General features: G+C 53.5%; 3 protein-coding genes across 3 annotated transcripts; 1 reads left to right on the top strand and 2 right to left on the bottom strand.

Annotated features, from left to right (window-relative positions):
• The first annotated feature begins 234 nt into the window (after positions 1-234).
• On the top strand, positions 235-6,659 carry LOC105694788. Its single transcript, XM_012415778.2, has 2 exons — positions 235-4,158; positions 4,225-6,659. Exons 1-2 carry the CDS (start codon positions 1,176-1,178, stop codon positions 6,624-6,626), a joined length of 5,385 nt encoding a protein of 1,794 aa, XP_012271201.1. The 5' UTR covers positions 235-1,175; the 3' UTR covers positions 6,627-6,659.
• Positions 6,660-6,663: 4 nt separating this feature from the next.
• Positions 6,664-12,630, bottom strand: LOC105694787 (cysteine-rich protein 1). The gene is made up of 3 exons (XM_012415777.2): positions 12,473-12,630; positions 7,275-7,427; positions 6,664-6,971 (listed from the first exon to the last, which is right to left on the bottom strand). The coding sequence occupies exons 1-3, from the start codon at positions 12,510-12,512 to the stop codon at positions 6,928-6,930; spliced, it is 237 nt and encodes a 78-aa protein (XP_012271200.1). The 5' UTR covers positions 12,513-12,630; the 3' UTR covers positions 6,664-6,927.
• On the bottom strand, positions 12,573-14,365 carry LOC105694786. Its single transcript, XM_012415776.2, has 4 exons — positions 14,276-14,365; positions 13,013-13,176; positions 12,825-12,939; positions 12,573-12,741 (listed from the first exon to the last, which is right to left on the bottom strand). Exons 2-4 carry the CDS (start codon positions 13,107-13,109, stop codon positions 12,573-12,575), a joined length of 381 nt encoding a protein of 126 aa, XP_012271199.1. The 5' UTR covers positions 13,110-13,176; positions 14,276-14,365.
• Positions 14,366-18,086: the final 3,721 nt, after the last annotated feature.

The raw sequence follows: 18,086 nt of genomic DNA, 5'->3' as shown, positions 1-18,086 counted from the left end.
TTTACTTTATACACTTCTGTATTTATAGAACATTGCGATATTTATTACGTTTTGTCATACGTTGATGTAATAAAACTCTAGGCGTACATTGACACGTGGTCTTTGCTCATGTCTCTCCGTTTTACTGATTGACCGGGGTTCATTAGGAAGTGTCGGGGGGGAATCGTAATTCGCGCGCATATTTTTTCGATAACGTTGTATCGGTGTTTCCCGTGTATAGTTGCGAAGCGGTAGTGCAAATAGTTCGGATAGTTTTACTCAGTGTCGGCGTTAATGCGAGAGAACGCTCCTCCCAAAGATTGAGCATGAGTTTGAATATTAGCAGTCAGCGATCTCGGTACCGAGATTCAATGCGGTAAAGAGCCTTTTGAAGTCGTACGCGAGATTAAGACCGGGTGCGACGATAATCAAATTTGTATGTTTCCCTTTTTTCTTTTTTTCTTTTTTTTTCTTCGAGGTGTAAAGCGAGGTACACGTGGACATGTAGCATGTAGGATGATCTGCAGAGTGTCGATACTAGTTTATCCAATTGTTACGAAACGGCTCGTTGAACCGAAATAACTGTCCTAATTATATCTTAATGTTACATGTCGTGTTTATACCGAGCATTATGGAAATGTGTTAACCCGTAATAAATATATTATGGTTTACGATGAAACAAGTGTCTCTGTAATCTCGATGTGACGTCTTCGCCAGCAATAACCGAGGTTCGGATCCGAGAGCCGAGACTTTATCCATTTTATAGGAATAAAAGGAAAAAAAAAAGGATAAACGATTGAACTAAGAAGTCGACCCGCTTTCATTTGTTCTCTTCTAGTTGCACGTACCCTGCAATGGCTCGCGTTAACCAATAAATTATTTCGACCCATGGATCATGGAAATTGACAAGTCCAATTAGAGCAACACCCAAGAAACCTGAAAACAGTAACTCGGTGCGGCAGATAATTATCCCATTAAAAATGTACAATCAACAGCGAACATTATTTGTAACGAAAGTAAACTCGATCTCGCTCCGAAATTAACGTTGATCGCACAAGATGACAGAGTAAGTACTGATAAATAAATAAGCAAGATATTTAGAAAATAGAGACGAGGTATCTGCGGTAATCAGTTTTTTTTTTTTTTTTTTTAACGAGTCCATCAATCGTCCTTCCAGGGAGAAAACGAAGAGGAAGATGCAAATGGACGCGATGCAGGACCCGAAGAAAAAATCCCACCCAGCTTTGCGCAGAAACCTCGGAAAGCTCTGGCACCACTTCCGAGTGCTGACCCCGAGGTCATCGATCCTACAAGGGTCATACGCAATGACCGACCCACGATTCAAGCCCAGAAGTCGAGGTCACCAGGGAACGTCTTGCTCGGTGGTGGCCATAGTGTTCGGTCGCCTCTTCGAGCCAAAAGACTGGACGAGCAACTACGTCGACCAGACCCTACGAGTCGGCGACAACCTCTTCAGGGTGAGCCAGTACCGGAATCGAGTTCCTCCAGGCACGTACCTAACGACGAACCTGGTGCACCCGGAGTTCTTCGTGGGCGACTACAAGTGCTCGATCTGCGTGGAAGCCAGCAAGGTCTACGGGAACCTCTTCAGCGAGACCACGGGATGTCCAGGACTCTCGGAGGGCCTGCAGAGATTTTTCCGAACCTCGGACGCAGGGGTGGTAACGGCCCAGGGGACGTCGATAGCCATTTGGAGGCACAAGGACGAAGGCTTCCTATATTACGACTCCTCAGGGTGCGACGAGGAGGGGTCTCGATGTCGCGAAGGAACGGCATGTCTCATTCGCTTCGAATCCCTGGACGACCTGGTGGAATCGTTCCTGAGGAACATGGACAGGAAGTTCGACTCGAGGTACTGCATCGACAAGGTCAGCGTCCTGAGGGTGGTGCCCATGAGTCAGTTGATGAAGAGATTTACGTCGGAATATCCGCAGAAGGGTCAAGGCTCGGAACTGGTTGTCGATAAAAAGGTGCTGAGAGCCATCAACCCGGTGGACCTGGAAGAGAGGAAGCTGGATTGTACTCATCCAGCTCCTAAAATGGAAAAGGGAACCCCGAAGGAATCGTCAGGTTTCGCGGGGACGAAGGTCCTGGAGGAGCCCCTCGACATCTCGATCTCGAATTTCAGCATCGACGCGAAATTCGCGGTGAGGCCTCTCGTCGATCAGGACTCCTTCGACACGGGTTACCCTTACGACGACATGCTCGTCAACATCCCGGATACGTTTCGAGAGCTGCCAGGAGACGTGGCCATTCTTCACGGGTGGACTCACGAAGGCAGCGACGCGTATAAAGGGAAGGGTGCCCAGAACGTGGTGAACTGCGCCATGTCGGTAGCCATGAAGAAGGTCCACCCAGTGCGGACCTGGCTGAGACCGAAATTGGACGAGATCCTGACCCTAGGAGACGCCTTGTACGCAGAGGTCAAGTCTGAAAAACCAGGACTCAAGTCCATCACTGCGACGGACCTTAACGAGGCGAGGTTCCAGATAGAGGGAACGAAGTTGATCCTGGAAGTGGACCTGATCACCGTCTCCGGGACGATCAGCTCGAAGGTGCCCAATGTCCTGAACCTGAAGAGAGCCCTCGAAGAGTTCTTCCTGGGGAACACCGACGGGGTGATCGAGTGCTCGGCGATGGCCACGGCGGTGTGGACCCAGGACGACGTCTTCTACATGTTCGATCCCAGACAATGTGGACCAACCGGGATAAGGATCCTTGAAGAGAAGGGAAAGGGTGGGAAAGGTGGGAAGAAGGACGCCAAACAAGGCGCAGGGACCGAGAAGAAGATCAAGGGGAAGTGTTGCGTGATGCGGTTCCCAAATGTCGAGGAGCTGGTGTCGCTCTTCAGGGTCAACCTCGACCCCGCGAAGAGGAACGACCGGTTCACCGTGAGGAGGGTCAAGGTCCTCGAGGACGTGGCCGGTAGTAGACCTTGGAACGATTTCGGGCCCAGTCAGGCTGGGAGGTGGGTTCTTCGAGGTGGGATCACCAGCGAAGACGCGGATTTCGAGGACGAGAGCAGAGGTCTTCAGGGTCTGGCCATTCCCGTAACCGGATTAGTGTTCGCCAAAGAGACTCCACCTTCCAAGTGGACGAAGGAGACGGTCGACGACGCTATCAAGGAAGGCGACGCATACTTCAACTGGTGCATCCCTCCCGAAGAGGAGGGCGATCGGAAGCTTCTCCCTGGAACCTTGAAGAGAACCTTGTACGTGAAGGGCAGGAAGGTAAAGATCGGCCTGGAAGAGTCCTCCGTCGTTGGAGACCTCAAGGCCGGCTCCGGAGGACAGACCCTGGACCTACCTCGAGGCATCGCCCAGTTTCTTCAGGATCGCCAATTCGGCGTTCTCCAGGTCGGCGACTCGTCGGTGGCCGTTTGGAAATTCGAGGAGGAGCTGAAGGATAAGACGAAGGAGACCGCGTATTACCTGTTGCATCCAAACCCACGGATCGACATGAGCCAAAAAGCCGGCGCAGCGGAGGAGGACCTTGCAGGCTGCGTCGTGCGGGTCCTGGACCCCGAGAGCCTCGCCGAGGTCGTCGAGAAGAACCTCCCTGCCACCGAGGAGAGCAAAGAGTTCTCCATCCACGAGGTGAAGATCCTGTCGGTCGGGCAGCCGATGACCGAGGAGGAAATCGAAAAGGATAAAGAGGTCCCCGAGAAACCCGACTTAAACAACTTCGGTGTGGTCGGCGACGACGGCGCCTGCCTCAACGGCAGCATCGACCAGGCCAACGAGGCATTGTTTAAACATCGAACAAGGGACAAGCAACAAGCCGCGAACTCTATAATAGCTTTGGCCATGACCAGACTCTACAATCCGCACTACTGGAACCGAGAAGTCGTCGACGACATCGTCAAGTTAGGGGACAAGATGACCATCGACAACATCGACGCGGTGCCCGAACCTGACGAAGACGACGAAGTACCCAGGGACTATTTACTACCTAGCGAAGTGGCGAAAGAGTTCAACATCGGGGTCAACAAGATGACTCTTGACCTGGAAGAGGAGGCAGCCGAGGGGAAGCTTTCGGATCTGCAGAAACACCTCGAAGAGTTTTTCGAGGGGAACAAGATGGGCATTTTCCGGCAGGGGAAGGTCATGATGCCCGTCTGGAAGGAGGGCGACGTCTTCTTCATGATGGATCCCAGAGGTATACCAGTCTATTAATTCTTGAAGAGTTCAGGACGATTTCTAACCACGTCTTCGTGGTCTCCAGGCAGGGACGCGCAGGGCAATCCCAAGGAGAAGGACGGAGCGGCATCGGTGCTCTGGTTCACTTCTCTCTCCGCCCTGGCCGGAAGTCTTCAGAAATCCGCACGTTCCGACGATGACTTCGTCATCGACTCGGTAACAATGGAGACGGCCCTTGAAAGCCGAGGAGAAGAGCTAGGAAGAACCACCTCGACCGAAGAACTCTGGCACCATTTTCCAAAAATGGAGGATGGAATCTGGGGGTTCGAGGGGAAGGTCTCGATGGCCGACGAAAGGTTCGCCCTGGAGAACAGGAATAAGCAAAGCGCAGCTATGGCGATGATGGGGGTCGTCTTCTCGAAAGCTTATCACCCTCGCCAATTGCGAGGTGACGTCCTCGACGAGGTCGTGATAACCGGGGATAAGTTGCACTCGAAGTGCGTCGAGAGACTAGGTTCCATTCCCAAAGTTAACGACGTTCTCAGGGAGTTCTTCATATCGAGCCGAAGAATAAGCCTGACCCTGAAGGACTGCGTGGAGGCCGGAGACATCAAGGGCCATCCTCCGAAATCGCAGGACCTGAAAACGGGGCTCGACAATTTCTTCAAGAACTCCTCTTCAGGGGTCTTGACGATAGATGGCAAGATCAACATTGCCATTTGGAGGTATAAGGACGTCTACTACTGCCTGGTACCAGGGATACCTGGTGCCGATGACCAGGTGACGCTCCCCAGGGTGGGGCGTTTCGTCGACACCGAGAAGATGATGGGGTTCCTGGGGAAGATATTAGGTGACGAAGGAGATTACGAGATCACGGCAGTGGACGTAGTCGATTGGAACAAGTTACCACCCTGGAAGTTTGACCCCAGCCCTGCCGTACGACCCGCGAACCTGCCACCCTTGAACGCCTTCAGGAGACTTCAGGGCGCCGCCAGAGCGATCCTCCGAGGAGCAACTCATCAGGCCTCCGAGGTATTCCCTGAAGACGTGAGGAATCAGCAGACCGCCTCCAACTGTGTCGTAGCTTTAGCCATGGCCGTCGTGAAGAGCCCCGTGACGTGGACCAGAAGCACGCTGGACGAGATCCTGGTGATCGGGAACAACGTCCACAGGGAGACCATGAAGACCTTGAAGACTCTCCCCTCGGTTCAGAGACCTCGTCCCCAGGATGTGGTCAGGGTCTTCCATCTGGGGGTGAACGTGCTGACAGCCGACGTAGAGCCTGGTGCCGTCACCGGCCAAGTTGCGATTCCTCCCCCGGAGCCTGAGGTGAAAGGGAAGAAAGGTAAGAAGGAGAAGAAGAAGAAGCCCCCGAAGAAGGGGAAAAAAGGGAAAACCAAGCGGGAGAAGCCGCCCCCTCCTCCGCCGATACTTCTCGAAGAGGGCCTCTCAAAGTTCTTCCAGGATAACAAAGCAGGGGTCCTGGTCACTGGGCGCTACATGGCAGCCATTTGGAAGGACTTCGGGGTGTACTTCATGTACGATCCTAGAGCGAGGGGGAAGGAAGGCACGGAAGACCAGAACGGAGCATCTTGCCTCGCGTGGTTCGCCTGCATGGAGCCATTTTACGACCTGGTCTTCCGGAACATCGACCAAGCCGAAAAATATGGCTCATACGAGATCTGCAGGGTCATCATCAGGACCATTGTCATCGACCCCCTCCCTTGCCCCGCCGGGTTCAGGCCGATTCAGGAGTGCACCGTGCCTTCCATCCCCGTCTCGTCCCTGAAGAGAACCACCACGTTGAACGTCGAGACCTTGACCGAGTTCAATCGCGTCGATGCGGGGACCAGCGTTCTTCGGGGCACTCTTCATCTTCAACACCCGAGCTTTCGCGTTTCTAGCAGAGGGCTTCAGGCCACTTCAATGGCCGCCGTGGCCATCGTGGTCGGACTTTTGCACGTCCCCTCCACTTGGACCCCGGAGCTGATAGACGCGATCTTGAAGTACGGGGACGTCTTGCACGTCGACTCCGCCAGGATTGCTCGACCCGGGGCCAGAAACCTCTCCCCTGGAGAACTGCTCACCGTCTTCGTCGTCGGCGACTGCAAGGCCAGCATCCACGTCCACAGACACACCGCCGCAGGGATTCTGCATCCCTTCGACCTGGCCGAGGCTCTCGTCCTGTTCTTCAGAAACAACTGCTCCGGGATCCTGCACACCAACAACGTCGCGACGGCCGTCATGCAGCATTACGGGATGTTCTACTTGTTCGACCCTTGCTCGAGGAACGAGGCAGGTCGACCCTGCTTAGACGGCGCAGCCTGTGTGATCAAGTGCGACAGCGTCGAAAGGATGGCCAGGATCTTCGTGAACAACTGCAACTTCGGCAAGCCTAACGTGTACACTCTGAATGCCGTCAACGTCCTCAGCCTGCACTTCTTCTCCGGCGCGAAAAGCGAGTGTCCTCCACCCTGTCGGAAGTGACGAACAAAAAGCGCATCGCCATCCCTATCAACGATTCTTACAAACAAACCCATTTATTCGCGATCCATAGCAGGATAGCGAGTGTCGCGCTTGAAACAATACTCCGTGATATCAAAATCAATGAGCGTCCGAGTACCCCGGAGCCTAGTCCTCGACAAAGGCACGGTAGAAAAGTCTAACTTAAACGATACTCTTAAATAATTTAAGCCCCAGGGGCATCGTTATTGGAATAATTCAGGCAGCCGCAGGAACGGTTTGCGTCACTCTTGTCATGAATACTCGACGGCGTCCTTGTCCCTCCTCACTTCTTGTACACGTAGCTCTCCGCCCCGCCGCGTCCGAATCCTAAAAAAAGAAATGCATCATCAATTGTCGTGCATCCCTGCACCTTGAACATCGACGGCAACACCGTTACGTTAAATAAAACCCGAGTCGAAAAAAAAATATATATATAATAATGAAACTATATGAAACGTCCAATCTGAGTAGACGATTCGATCAACGGAGGCTCGTTTTCAGGGAAGTCCTTGCAGGCAACGCTGCTTTTTATGCGCTGTTTTTTAACGCTGATCTTTTATCTACCTCCCGCTGCCTTTAATCGGATCATCCTCCAGGATCGGGGGAACAATCGGAGACTAAGCAAATTACCTCCTGGGCCAAAAAGAGCTGCATAACAGGGGTGGTTGCAGTACGGTTTGCCGTCGTGTTCCGCATGGCTGCCGGGCGTCAAGGTCTTGTTGCACTTTTCGCACCGTAGACAAGCGCCGTGCCAGTCCTTCCCCAGCGACGTTTTCCTCTCGGCTGAAAAGGGTTAAAAAATCGTAAGGTATTCCGAAATGCCCAGGTATTTCATTTAAATCCCCGCTCGACTTTAGGGGGATGCACCATGCACCCCCTGATCGATCTGGATTACAAAGAGCGGCCTCGATTCAATCTTTTAAGCCCTCCACGGACGCGTGCTTAATAACGAAGCCCTCTTACGGATCGAGGAAGGGTTCGCGTCCGTCAGGAAACTCGGTAGAGTTTCGCGCCAAATACATTAAAGAGCGTGCAAGAACGGCACCGAGTACTAAAGATGCTGAAACTCGCGAAATGTCATTTTGCATGAAAAATGTTGAAAATCTCTGTAAAGAAATTTAAAAAAAATTGAAATTTCGTGAGTTTCAGGACCTTTCTCATATCCTCCATATTTATGTTGTAAAGTTGCAATCTATTCTGCGTACTCGGTTTGGAGAAAAGTTTCACGAACGAGAACTCTTTGACGCCATTTTCACATCACACCGCCAAATTTCGGGTTTCACCAGCGATCGGAAATATGTCGAATTCGATTCCGCGGTTTCCTCGACTTCGATCCTGCCCCCAGACGTCGTGACAAAGGACAGGCGAGGATAATCGAGGCTGCTGCACCGGAGTGCACCGGTGCAGCGGAGGAGCAGACCGAAAGTTCCTCGGCGGGCCCCCCCGAGTGGGTACCGTCACAACGCGGGGCTAACGAGGGGTTTCCATTAGCAATTTCATAATTATAAATCTGAATGACGATCCCCCAAGGATTGGCGCATTCATCGAAGGCGTCAAGTCGGCGGAGCCGCGCAGCGCCCTTTAGAAAGTTCCCCGGTAATTCCTGCGGTTAATTTCCAGAGATCGCGGGAACGAGGCGTCCTGGGACCGCGGATGCGTCCTGGAAAGAGGGACAGGGAAGGCAGAAAACCGGGGAAAACGACTCCGTCCCCCGTTTGGCGGGGACATCTCATCGAATTTAAAATCCTCGAGCGATCCGCGCTCCGCGAGACAAATCCAACGCCTTCGGGGACGGGAAAGGGTTGTCTCGATTATCCCGAATCGAAGTGCACCCCACTTTGAAATATGGATATTTCAGAGATATACACCGACCTGCTTACAGAAAACTATACACGCGGAAATTAATAACATTTGACCATCCCGGATAAATAAAATTTATTTCCGACAACATCCATCTCCGGCCATTTTCCGGTCCTCCTGGCATCGCGGTATAGCATCGCCGTTTTATTAAGAATTCCCATTCGCGACCTTCCCTTACGTCGGGACCAAAGCCCTTTTGCTCGCGGAGGAATCGTTTGCTGTGTCCGTGGGGTGAAGCCCCCCGGTTGATCGGCATCGACCCGCGGGAGTCGTGGAAAGTGAATTTTCTTTTTTTTTTTTTCTTATGAAAAAGTTTAGGGATTTTTTTTAAACTCTACTAATCGGACGAGAAGGGAGAGAAGGGTCTCCAGCGTTAATGGCCGGGGCAGGGAAAGTGGGGGCGGGCTTTCCTCGAGCCGAAATTCCCTTGGCCTCTTTGCGAAGCTCTCCTCGCTCGCATTTGACCGATGAAACGCGAGGTCGGCTAATTAAGTCGGTCGTCGGCGCACCCGCGAGTCATATCGGAAGAATGCCGGGCGAAGGGGTGCCCTTTCACGGAGGGACAGAGCCGACGCACAATGGGCGAGCACGCGCCGTCGAGTCCGACATCGAGAGCAACGGTTTAATAATAAAAAAAAAAATAGAGGAAAAAGAAAAAGAAAGCTCGAATATACATCGTCGGTCCCGCCTCGGAGTCGGACCGGCGGCCTAATTGAGTCGCTGCCCGGCCGCCATCTTGGAAGACGCTTCCGCGCGTCTCGTTTAAAAAACGGCCGGACAGAGGAAGGGGGTGAACCGCTGACAATGGGCCGAGTTCGCGTGGTTCCCGGAGCGCATCGAAAGCGGAAGCGTGCAGCTAAGAAGAGGAAGCGGAAGGGGACCGAAAGGGAGTCGGCGGAGGAGCGCACAAAACGGGGCGCGCCGGAGACGCGGCCTACTGTGCGCACAGAGGTGAAAGGTGACGAGTGGGAGGGCGAGGGTGTGCATAAAGGGCCATTAGTTAATTAACTCCTAATTATCTGGGCACCGGGAGCGGGGGCATAATCGCGAGCATCGTCGCTCGCGCCCGCCAAACCGACAGCGCTCCGAAGCGCACGGGTCGCTGCTCCCGGCGCGAAACAATCGGCGGCGGCTCCGCGCGGCTTTATATACCTGGGCCCCCCCTCCACCTCTCCCTCGCTCCCGAGTGCACCACCCTCCTCCTCCCGCGTCAACCTGCGTCCCGCCGCTGCCATTCTTCCGCAAACCTGTTTCATCTCCGTTCTTCTTATTATTACCTACCGGGAGCTGGCCGCCTTTGTTGTTATCCTCGCGAGCGGATACTTTATTGTTGTTCCGAGCTACGCAACGCGCCGTTTCCTCCGGGGAGGGCCTCACCCGAGGGATCCCCTCCCGGGTTCTTCCGCTCTGACGCAGAGCGGAGATGCGCCCTTTCGGGGACCGGGATGCACATCTCGAGGACTTTGGCGTTTCGGACCGACTTAGCCCCCTGTCGGAAAATTCCCTCCCTCCCTATCCGAATATCAACTCTCGCGTCGTTCTCGCGTCTATACGGGAAGGACCTCTTGGCGAGCGATAACGTTGCATCGGTGCTTCCCTCTCTCCGACTTGTAAGTCGCTCAGTTTCCCAGGCGGCATTCAACCCTTAAATCTTTTCAGGGCGGTGCGGGTAGATTCGGCCATGCGGCAGCGGGCCTCTTTATGCGCAGATTTATCTCACTTTTCCCATTGTACGGCCCGCGAGGGCGCCATCTCGTCGTTTACTCTTTTCCTTTACGATTCCTCGAATCCCCGGGGGAAATATTTTCCACCGAATGCGAAGTTTCGGGTACCGCTCGCGCCCCTCCCCTTTGCCCGGCCGAGAGCGTGAAAAGAGCCTCTTTTGGAAAGCGCCCCGCGCGCTCGAGAAACGAAGAGCTGGTACCGCCCTGTGCCGCCATTCGCAAATTACCGAGCCGAATAAAGCCCACCTATTCAGGGCTTCGGGTTAAAGCCTCGCGGAAGAAGAAAATAAAAGAAGGAAATATACAAAATACACCGTCACCCTCTCTGTCTCCCTCCCGCTAATTATCCCATAGGTAATTTCTTCACCCACTCGGAGTGCGCCGCGCGCCGATTTCACAATTGCCCTCGCGGTAATCTCCCCGGGATGAGCATAAAAGTGAGGTCCAATTTGCGCGCCATCTCCGAATAGACCCTCTCGCGACGAGATTCGATATTTACGGTGTAGAAAATTTGTCGACTAGGCGGAAACGATTTCTTATAAACTGACCGCGGGATTTCTTCCTCGCGACTATCCGCGTCCCAAATTCTGCGAGGAGTTTCACCGTTGATAACGCTATCCCACGGGCTACTTTCTCGTTAGAGTACAGTTTCACTACGAGTACTTCCTCCAGGGAGGCGGCGAAGCGCATGTACCGGTAATACCTTCGATTCGTCCGAGAGATACGCGGTCTACCGCAAAGAGTAACCGCGTCACTCGTCAATACGAGGTACAAGGAAAACCTGTCATCGGGAGTCCTTATCTGCCGCGCTTTTTGGTACCGATAGCGGCGATGTTACTCTAATAGACGTTACTTATCCGCGTTGGTTTGGAATCTTTCTTCGGTTTTTTTTTTTTTATCGACTTGCTCGGTATTTCGCAACTTCCCCTGCCGTGGCCGAAAGAGACTACCGACCCTGTCAACCGTGTACATTCTGGTGACAGTGACGTGTGCCAACGCAAACCGTACGAGGATACAAGAGTGACATAATATTTGCCAAGGCGAGTTTCGAGGTCGGGCGGTATGAGATCATAGCTGGTTGCTCAACTACACCGAACGTGGATTTCTGCTTTCGAATCGATCGCCATCGAGCGATGCATCGAGAGAACGGAAAGAAGGAAACGTGCTCGCTTGCGGGGAAAATTAATCTCCTCGGCAATGGCTGACGGAAATGCTTCCGCGGGCGGAAAAGCATCCCTTGTGGGCGCACAAAAGTCCTCATTCTCCCGGCCGTGGATAAGTCTACTGCACGCATCGTGCGGTACAGTTTACCTCGAGTATGTGCAATCTCGTGGAACAATTACTTCGGGTAATTACCGGGCGATTCCGTGCCCACTTTCACGCACTCCCGACGACGGGGAAATGCTAAGCGGCGTTAAAGGGGCGCCATGCGACTGTGTCATAATCGGAACCATTAAATTCATAATAAGAAAGTGGCTGCAAAGGACGTAACAACGAGCTCCGGGGAAAGAGGCCCTGATGGATAACTTTAATTCCCGCAATTGCACGGCCAGACCGTCGACTATGGTAAATGTTATTCGAACGGCCTTCCGTGCTGAACATCGGCATGGAAATTAATTTCCCTGATAACTCGTGGAAACCTCGCTCGAAATCGCCTACCGGAAATATGAAACATTACTAAGTATAATCTCCCCACGTAGCCCGATTAGTACTATCTCTGGATATTAATTTTTCCCCACCACGTTATCGGGAATTATCTGAAATTATCAACGCAATCATGATTCTTTTCAATTTTCTCCCCTGATTGGCTATCGAATAGGCTACTTCAGAAGTATGAGGAATATTCTACGGTGCTCTAGAGATTAGGAGAGACTTATCCGTAGGCGCCGCAAATGTCAAATGACCCAGTCAAGAATTAAACCCGCGATAATTCCCGGTTCCCCCGAAAAATGTAAACACGAGTCAGCTGGAACTTTCCGCCGCACTACCGTTCACTTAGTAAAATCGAGACGAACGTTCCCTTTTTCAAAATAATCTCCCGTTTTGAGTAGACCCTTGGTAATCGTTCCAACGTCTAACTCCGTAGGCAAGGTCCGACTCTGGGAAGAATTAAATTCAAAATTCAGAACATGGACGATACTCAGCATCCGGCCGTGCAATTTATATTATCCGGTGTCGCGTTATCTATCTATCTTCGAGGATAAATTTAATTTCCTTTTGACGTTAATCTCGGAATTCACTCACCAAAGTACACCGGCTTGTTGCACTTTGGACAATTTGGCATGGCGAGTAGTACCGGTTCCTGCACTAGATGCTTGGTCGTATTAACGATCTGTGTACCTACTTAGGCACTCTTTACCACCGACCAAAGAGAGAAGACCCCAGTTCCCTGCAGCGTGGTCAAGCGAGCACTGGTCGTGGCCCGTGTAGAGTAACGCAATACTCCCCGGCTGATCGACCGTGTGAACGTGTGTCGAGTTTGTCGACTACCAAGAACCTCGGTGATATAATCTCTAGGGTATACAGACCGTATTGTACGCAAGTTCGTGTCGGTATATACAATGGCGAGAGTCGGTGTCGGTCGAGCCGGTATTACCGAGGCATGTATTCGTGTACAATCCGTGTTATATCCATGTAACGCCGGAGCAGCCCCGCAGAATCAACGTACACGTTTATACACTTCCGCGGTTCTCCCACGGTGAACAAAGGCCCTGAAATTTTTTTCAGAAAATTACACGGTCAATAAACTAACGAGCTAATTAGGATAAATATTTTCCAACATACTGCAGCGTACGGATGAAAGAGAAGAGCGGACAAACGTTGCAGGAAGAGGCTGGACTTTCTGCATGTGGCCAAGTCCTTGGCGACGGTTCGCGTCCATTCCTTTCGATACGTCTTCCAAGCCTACTCCCTTTTACTCCGTGGAAACGGAATACTTATTAGTAAATCTGTAACGGAGACAATGGAATTATTGTTTGCCTAACTGTAACGAGCCCGGGTTGCTCGGCGTTTATTCGCATCGCCATTCCGGGTAGGCGATATGATAAGATGGAAGGCAGCCAAAATAACGGGTTCGAAGTCTTGAACGTACAAACCTACGACGGGTGACTACGCGATTAGTGGGTCGTGATACGTAGAATCGGTATGCAAATGCGAGTCATGTGATAACAGAAGCTCGACTTCTGCCCGTGGTATCGCTCCTACTGGGCCATCGATCGTTCCGGAAGACTTAGCATTTTTTCGAAGGTAATAATTCATCCGGTGAATGGTATACGAGTAAGATAATAGGGGAGGAGAGAGATGGCCCTTTCCTCGAAGGAGTCGGCGAACAGCAGATCGAGCATCTCGTCCGAGGGAGAAGGAGAGATAAAAAGCGGGAGAGAAAGCGGCTTTTGGCACACGGCGCGGCCCCCACGACAATGGATATTTATTGTAGCGAAAGGGCCCGAGAAAAGAAATCCCTTTCCGCGGAAGAATCCGCGATCCGTCTCTTGCAGTCCAAAAGAGAAACTAAATCGGACCGCCTCGTCCCCGAACATCATTAGACGGGAAGACGTTCTAAATGTCTCATTGCGGATCCATGCGTCCTCCACAGGGTCCTCCAGTCGCCTCGTACTCCTCGGCGAGGTCCTTTCCTCTCTCCTCCCCTGCCGTCCACCCTTACGTTAATGACGTGCATCCGGGGCTTTTTATTTCCTTTCAGGTGCTCCTTGCATTCATCTGCCTGATTGTTGGATTCGCGTTAAGCTCCTCCGTTTTGTTCCGCGGCAACGACCAGTTTCGCGACTCGCGGAGGGCCGCCCTGAAGACGCTGGTAATGACGATGGTCGGCCGAGGACTGGGATTTGTTCGCCACCGAAATGAAGGATCCTCCTCCGGGGCTGGAATCATCGTCCGCACCTAGATGACTCATTCAATATCGTGTTCGTGAATCACCCTGAATCGGGATACGCGGATGTCCGGAGGCCCTTTCATCCGCGCGGTTGTTGGCATTTCCTTAACGCCCAACGGTACTCTTAGGTGATTATATTTGCTTATTAGACGTACCCGTGGTTACCGCAGCCGTGACTTTATCCGCCATCTTGTATCATGTCTTCTCTTGGCACCTCCAAGAAGACCTTCCTTTCAGCCGATGAATTCACGCGCTCTCGATCAACCTGGGAAGAATGCGCTTTACTTTTCTTTCCCCTTAACTCTTCTTAACGGCTTCCGATGTCGGCTCGGGGCTTTAATAAAAAACGACGTCGTTAGGGGGTACTTACTCCGACTTGAACCGTCGGTACGGAAGGCGCCTGCGAAGAGTAGTTTCGCGCACGTCCACGACTAGGGACAGAGTTCGTTACTTGCTCACCAGATGGAGCCCGAGATCTGCATAGCGTCGCCGGAGTTTGAAAATTTTCGGTTAAATCAAACGCGACGAAGAAAGCGAACCGTTGGCTATTTGTCGAATTTATCGAAAATGAAATTCACGTATGTATTTAATGTACCTTATATTGAGATGTAATTATCAGGCGCTATATAGACTTCCTGGCAATGTAGAACCTCGCACAGTTTTTAATTATTGGAACCCTCGAATTAGAAGAATTTAAGGTTAGAGTTTAACGATCGGCCAATTTCGGTAATTCTCCCGAAGAACCTTCTCGATGGAGCTGGACGTAAAATCCGGCGTCTCGATACCGGAAATCGAGTCGGAAAGGGGAAAATGACGTCTTCCTCGTCACTCTTTGTCGACGAGGGAGTAAAAACCGAAATTGGGGGTACTTTCCACATTTGCGATCAAGATTTATATCGCCTGGGAGAGAAGCGGATCTCTAACCAGGAACGGGATTGCCGGAATCGGAAACCAGTACATTTTGGGCGGCATAAAATTCGGTCTATTTCGAGCCGCTCTAAAGTCGGAACAAATTATGGCGGGTTCGACTCTTCGCTTCCCCGCTGCTAATGGGTAACCGATACACGTATAAAAAAGATCCTCGATACAAATGACCGCAAAATAAATGAACGATGACCTTACATCTTTGTATTACAGACTTTCGATTTTAGCGGGGTCGTTTAACGTCCACCTAGGAACTCTTCTTCCCGAAGTTTCGCCGTTACCCGGGGGCTTCGACGGGCCTTCCTTAAGCGTCCGCGGGATTATTCAACGACAAGTTCCACAGGGGATTTTCCTCGCGAAAGGTAAAACTTTTCCGTCCCGATGGCGGCCGGAAGTGTTCCAGGGGAAAGTTTTACTTGGAAAGCGGCATAAAACCCGAGAAGTAGCTTCTCGCATTGACTTCGGGAAATTCATGGGAAAGGGTCAAGGTTCCCCCGCGATCGAGGAAAGTGGATTCCGTCGACCCTTCTACAACAGCTGATCGGTCACGTGGCCGCGACGCGAGGACCCCCAAGCGGCGAAAAAAAGAAGTTCCCTCTTGTGAGAATTTTCGGGATTTCATAGAGGAAAGAAAAATGGGAAAAATAATATTAAACATAAAAAATATCCGCGTTCACGTTTTGCAAGGCTTACATCATCGCTTAGGAACGATGACTCTTACGTCAGCTCTCCCGATCGTATCGTTAATCCGGGGAAATTTGATCGATCTCGAGGCAGCCCGGGAATTATTTTGACGTGCCGCGGCCAGGCCGGTCGTTTCTCGGCGAGGTATCGGCAAAATCCATCGATTTCCCGATAAACGGCCGAAAACGACCCTCCACGCCGTCTATCCGCTCGAAATGCCAATCCGGCGATAAAGCGGTTGCGCGATCCGAAGGCGGCTCTGCGATTGCTTAATTAAATGGGGGCTTAGACCGTGGGGTTACACCATAGCCGACCTGTCACATAGGAAAGTGCACCATCGAAGTACAGGAGAACGAATCAGAGAAGAGGCGCGAAGGAGGCGATTTCTCGCGCGATCGGACCGATCAGCCACGATTGGATCGATAAAACGCGGTCGATAAAGTCGTATTTTTAGGCCTCATAACGATGCATAACTCGCGCGATATGGGAACCGACGGCCGGCTATCTCCGGGAGTGAAGAGATAGGATAGGAGTCGCCGAGTTTCTTTTTTCATCTGAATATTTTTTCTAAGCCTAGGAGAAAACGCAGGAGGGAAAATTTACGGTGGAAATGCCGGTCTCCTCGAGATTTAATTTACATCTCTTGCCGATGGAGGGAGGGAGAGAGAAAGAGAAAAGGAGAGATGCTCCATGCGGCTCCAAGGTTAGATCTCGTGACAAAAGTGCACACTCCATGCATTCGCTGCACCGTGGAATTTCTTTCGAGGTAAAAAATTCCGCGTCGGCCGACGAAGGAATAAAAATGGTAAACGGAACCGAGGGTCGCGAAGTCGACGTTTCGAGGTGATTTTTCCGACATTTGAGGAGTCTACTCCGTAGGTGGGTTAATTCGCGTTGGCATAAACGGAAGCGTCGAGGAAAGGCGTCGGAGCGATCTCGGATAACCGCGTCCGATCCGAGCGTTGACGTCGCCATCTTTGATCTCGAAATCGAACGGGACCGCGACGACGAAATCCCAAGGGACGCACGGTTTCCCGCGAGATACATAAATTAGAAGTCCCCAACGAGGGAGAAGGTGCAGGGCGTCGAGTGAAGTTCTCGTAACGGCCGCGCCTAAAAAGGACCGAGAGCGGAGAGTCCTTCCGAGCGGGACGTCCAAAGCCGAGCCGTCGCGGCGCGTTCGCCCTAAATTCGAGAATTGGCCCCCGGACGTTCAATCCAAGCGGCGGTATCAATTGATAAACTCGAAGGGTCGGCCGAGACCGGGGTACCTTAAACAGCCGCGGGGACGGAGCGCGTCGCGCTGGGTGGCGGAGCGGTTTCATTTATTTAAGGCGAGACCGGCAATTGACCGTTTTCCCGCGAGAGGATCCGCGGGGTCGGCGAGAGAAAGGGGGAAGAGGGGAAGAGGGGAAGAGGGGAAGGGGGCAGGGGGCAGGGGGGTCGGAGCGGGAGCAGCCGGCCTGTCGCGTCCGGGGATCGGATAAGGAGTCGCGGATAAGGATAAGGGGCCCGGTCCCTCGGGCTGCGCTCGGCCGGCGGCGGCTCGGCGGCGCTCGGGGATCTCCGCCGGCGGTCGGGCGTGGTCGGGCCGCCGCCTCGCGCGCTCCGCTGGCTGCCATGACTGGCCGGCTCGGGTGGCTCGGGGGGGCGCGGGGCCTGCGCCGCGCGGGGGCCGCCGGCGAATCGGGCGGCGCGATTGGTCGGCGCGTGGGAGAGCCGCCCGCCCGAGCGCCGCGGCCGCGGCAGTCCGCGCCGAGCAGCCAGGTGGACCACTTCGAGCCGGACCCCCGAGCGACCGGGCGAGAGAGCGCGCGCGCGTCGGCCAGAGAGCGACTTCGAGCCGGGCGACGAAGAGACCCGGAGGAGGACGGCCAGCGGAGTGCGCGAGAGGGAGCGCGAGGGAGCGAGAGGGAACGAGAGGCAGCGAGAGGCAGCGATCGGCGAGAGGGAGAGAGAGAGCGAGGGAGAGCGAGAGCGCTCGCGACCGGCAGTCGGCGGCCCGCCAGGGGCGAGGGGAGCGCGCGCGCGCGCGCGCGCTCGCGCCTCCCGGAGCACGCAGGATGGCCGCCGAGCGCGTGCCGAGTCGTGCTCGCGTCGCTCGGTCCGCGCGCACCCCGCCGGTCTGCCACCGCCGCCGACCTAACCTCGCCGACCCGCGGCCGAGCCGCCGCCACCGCTGAGGGCGGCCGAGGGCTCCCGGCCGCAGGCGCGCGCGACCGGACGCGCCGCGTCCGCGGGCCGCGCGCGCGAGTGCGGGCAGTGAGACGGGCGGGACCGAGAGGCGCCGCGCCGCGACGACGCCCGACGGCGGCCGCCGGCGCCGCGGCCCTTCCCCGAGCCCGGACACAGCCCCGC

This window comes from Orussus abietinus, unplaced genomic scaffold (genome assembly GCF_000612105.2).
Source record: "Orussus abietinus isolate OABI.00-Male unplaced genomic scaffold, Oabi_2.0 scaffold27, whole genome shotgun sequence".
NCBI classification, from domain to species: Eukaryota; Metazoa; Arthropoda; class Insecta; order Hymenoptera; family Orussidae; genus Orussus; species Orussus abietinus.
Note: the sequence above shows the minus strand (reverse complement) of the source record. Positions and strands in the feature narration are given on the sequence as shown.

Coding starts and splice junctions, on each gene's coding strand:
- LOC105694788 (XM_012415778.2), top strand. CDS start 1,176: ATGCAAATGGACGCGATGCAGGACCCGAAGAAAAAATCCCACCCAGCT. Junction 4,159..4,224: donor CTTCATGATGGATCCCAGAG/GTATACCAGTCT, acceptor CGTGGTCTCCAG/GCAGGGACGCGCAGGGCAAT.
- LOC105694787 (XM_012415777.2), bottom strand. CDS start 12,512: ATGCCAAATTGTCCAAAGTGCAACAAGCCGGTGTACTTTG. Junction 7,428..12,472: donor CAACAAGCCGGTGTACTTTG/GTGAGTGAATTC, acceptor AACCCTTTTCAG/CCGAGAGGAAAACGTCGCTG. Junction 6,972..7,274: donor AGCTCTTTTTGGCCCAGGAG/GTAATTTGCTTA, acceptor TTCTTTTTTTAG/GATTCGGACGCGGCGGGGCG.
- LOC105694786 (XM_012415776.2), bottom strand. CDS start 13,109: ATGGACGCGAACCGTCGCCAAGGACTTGGCCACATGCAGAAAGTCCAG. Junction 12,940..13,012: donor TCTTTCATCCGTACGCTGCA/GTATGTTGGAAA, acceptor AAAAAATTTCAG/GGCCTTTGTTCACCGTGGGA. Junction 12,742..12,824: donor GTACACGAATACATGCCTCG/GTAATACCGGCT, acceptor TGTATACCCTAG/AGATTATATCACCGAGGTTC.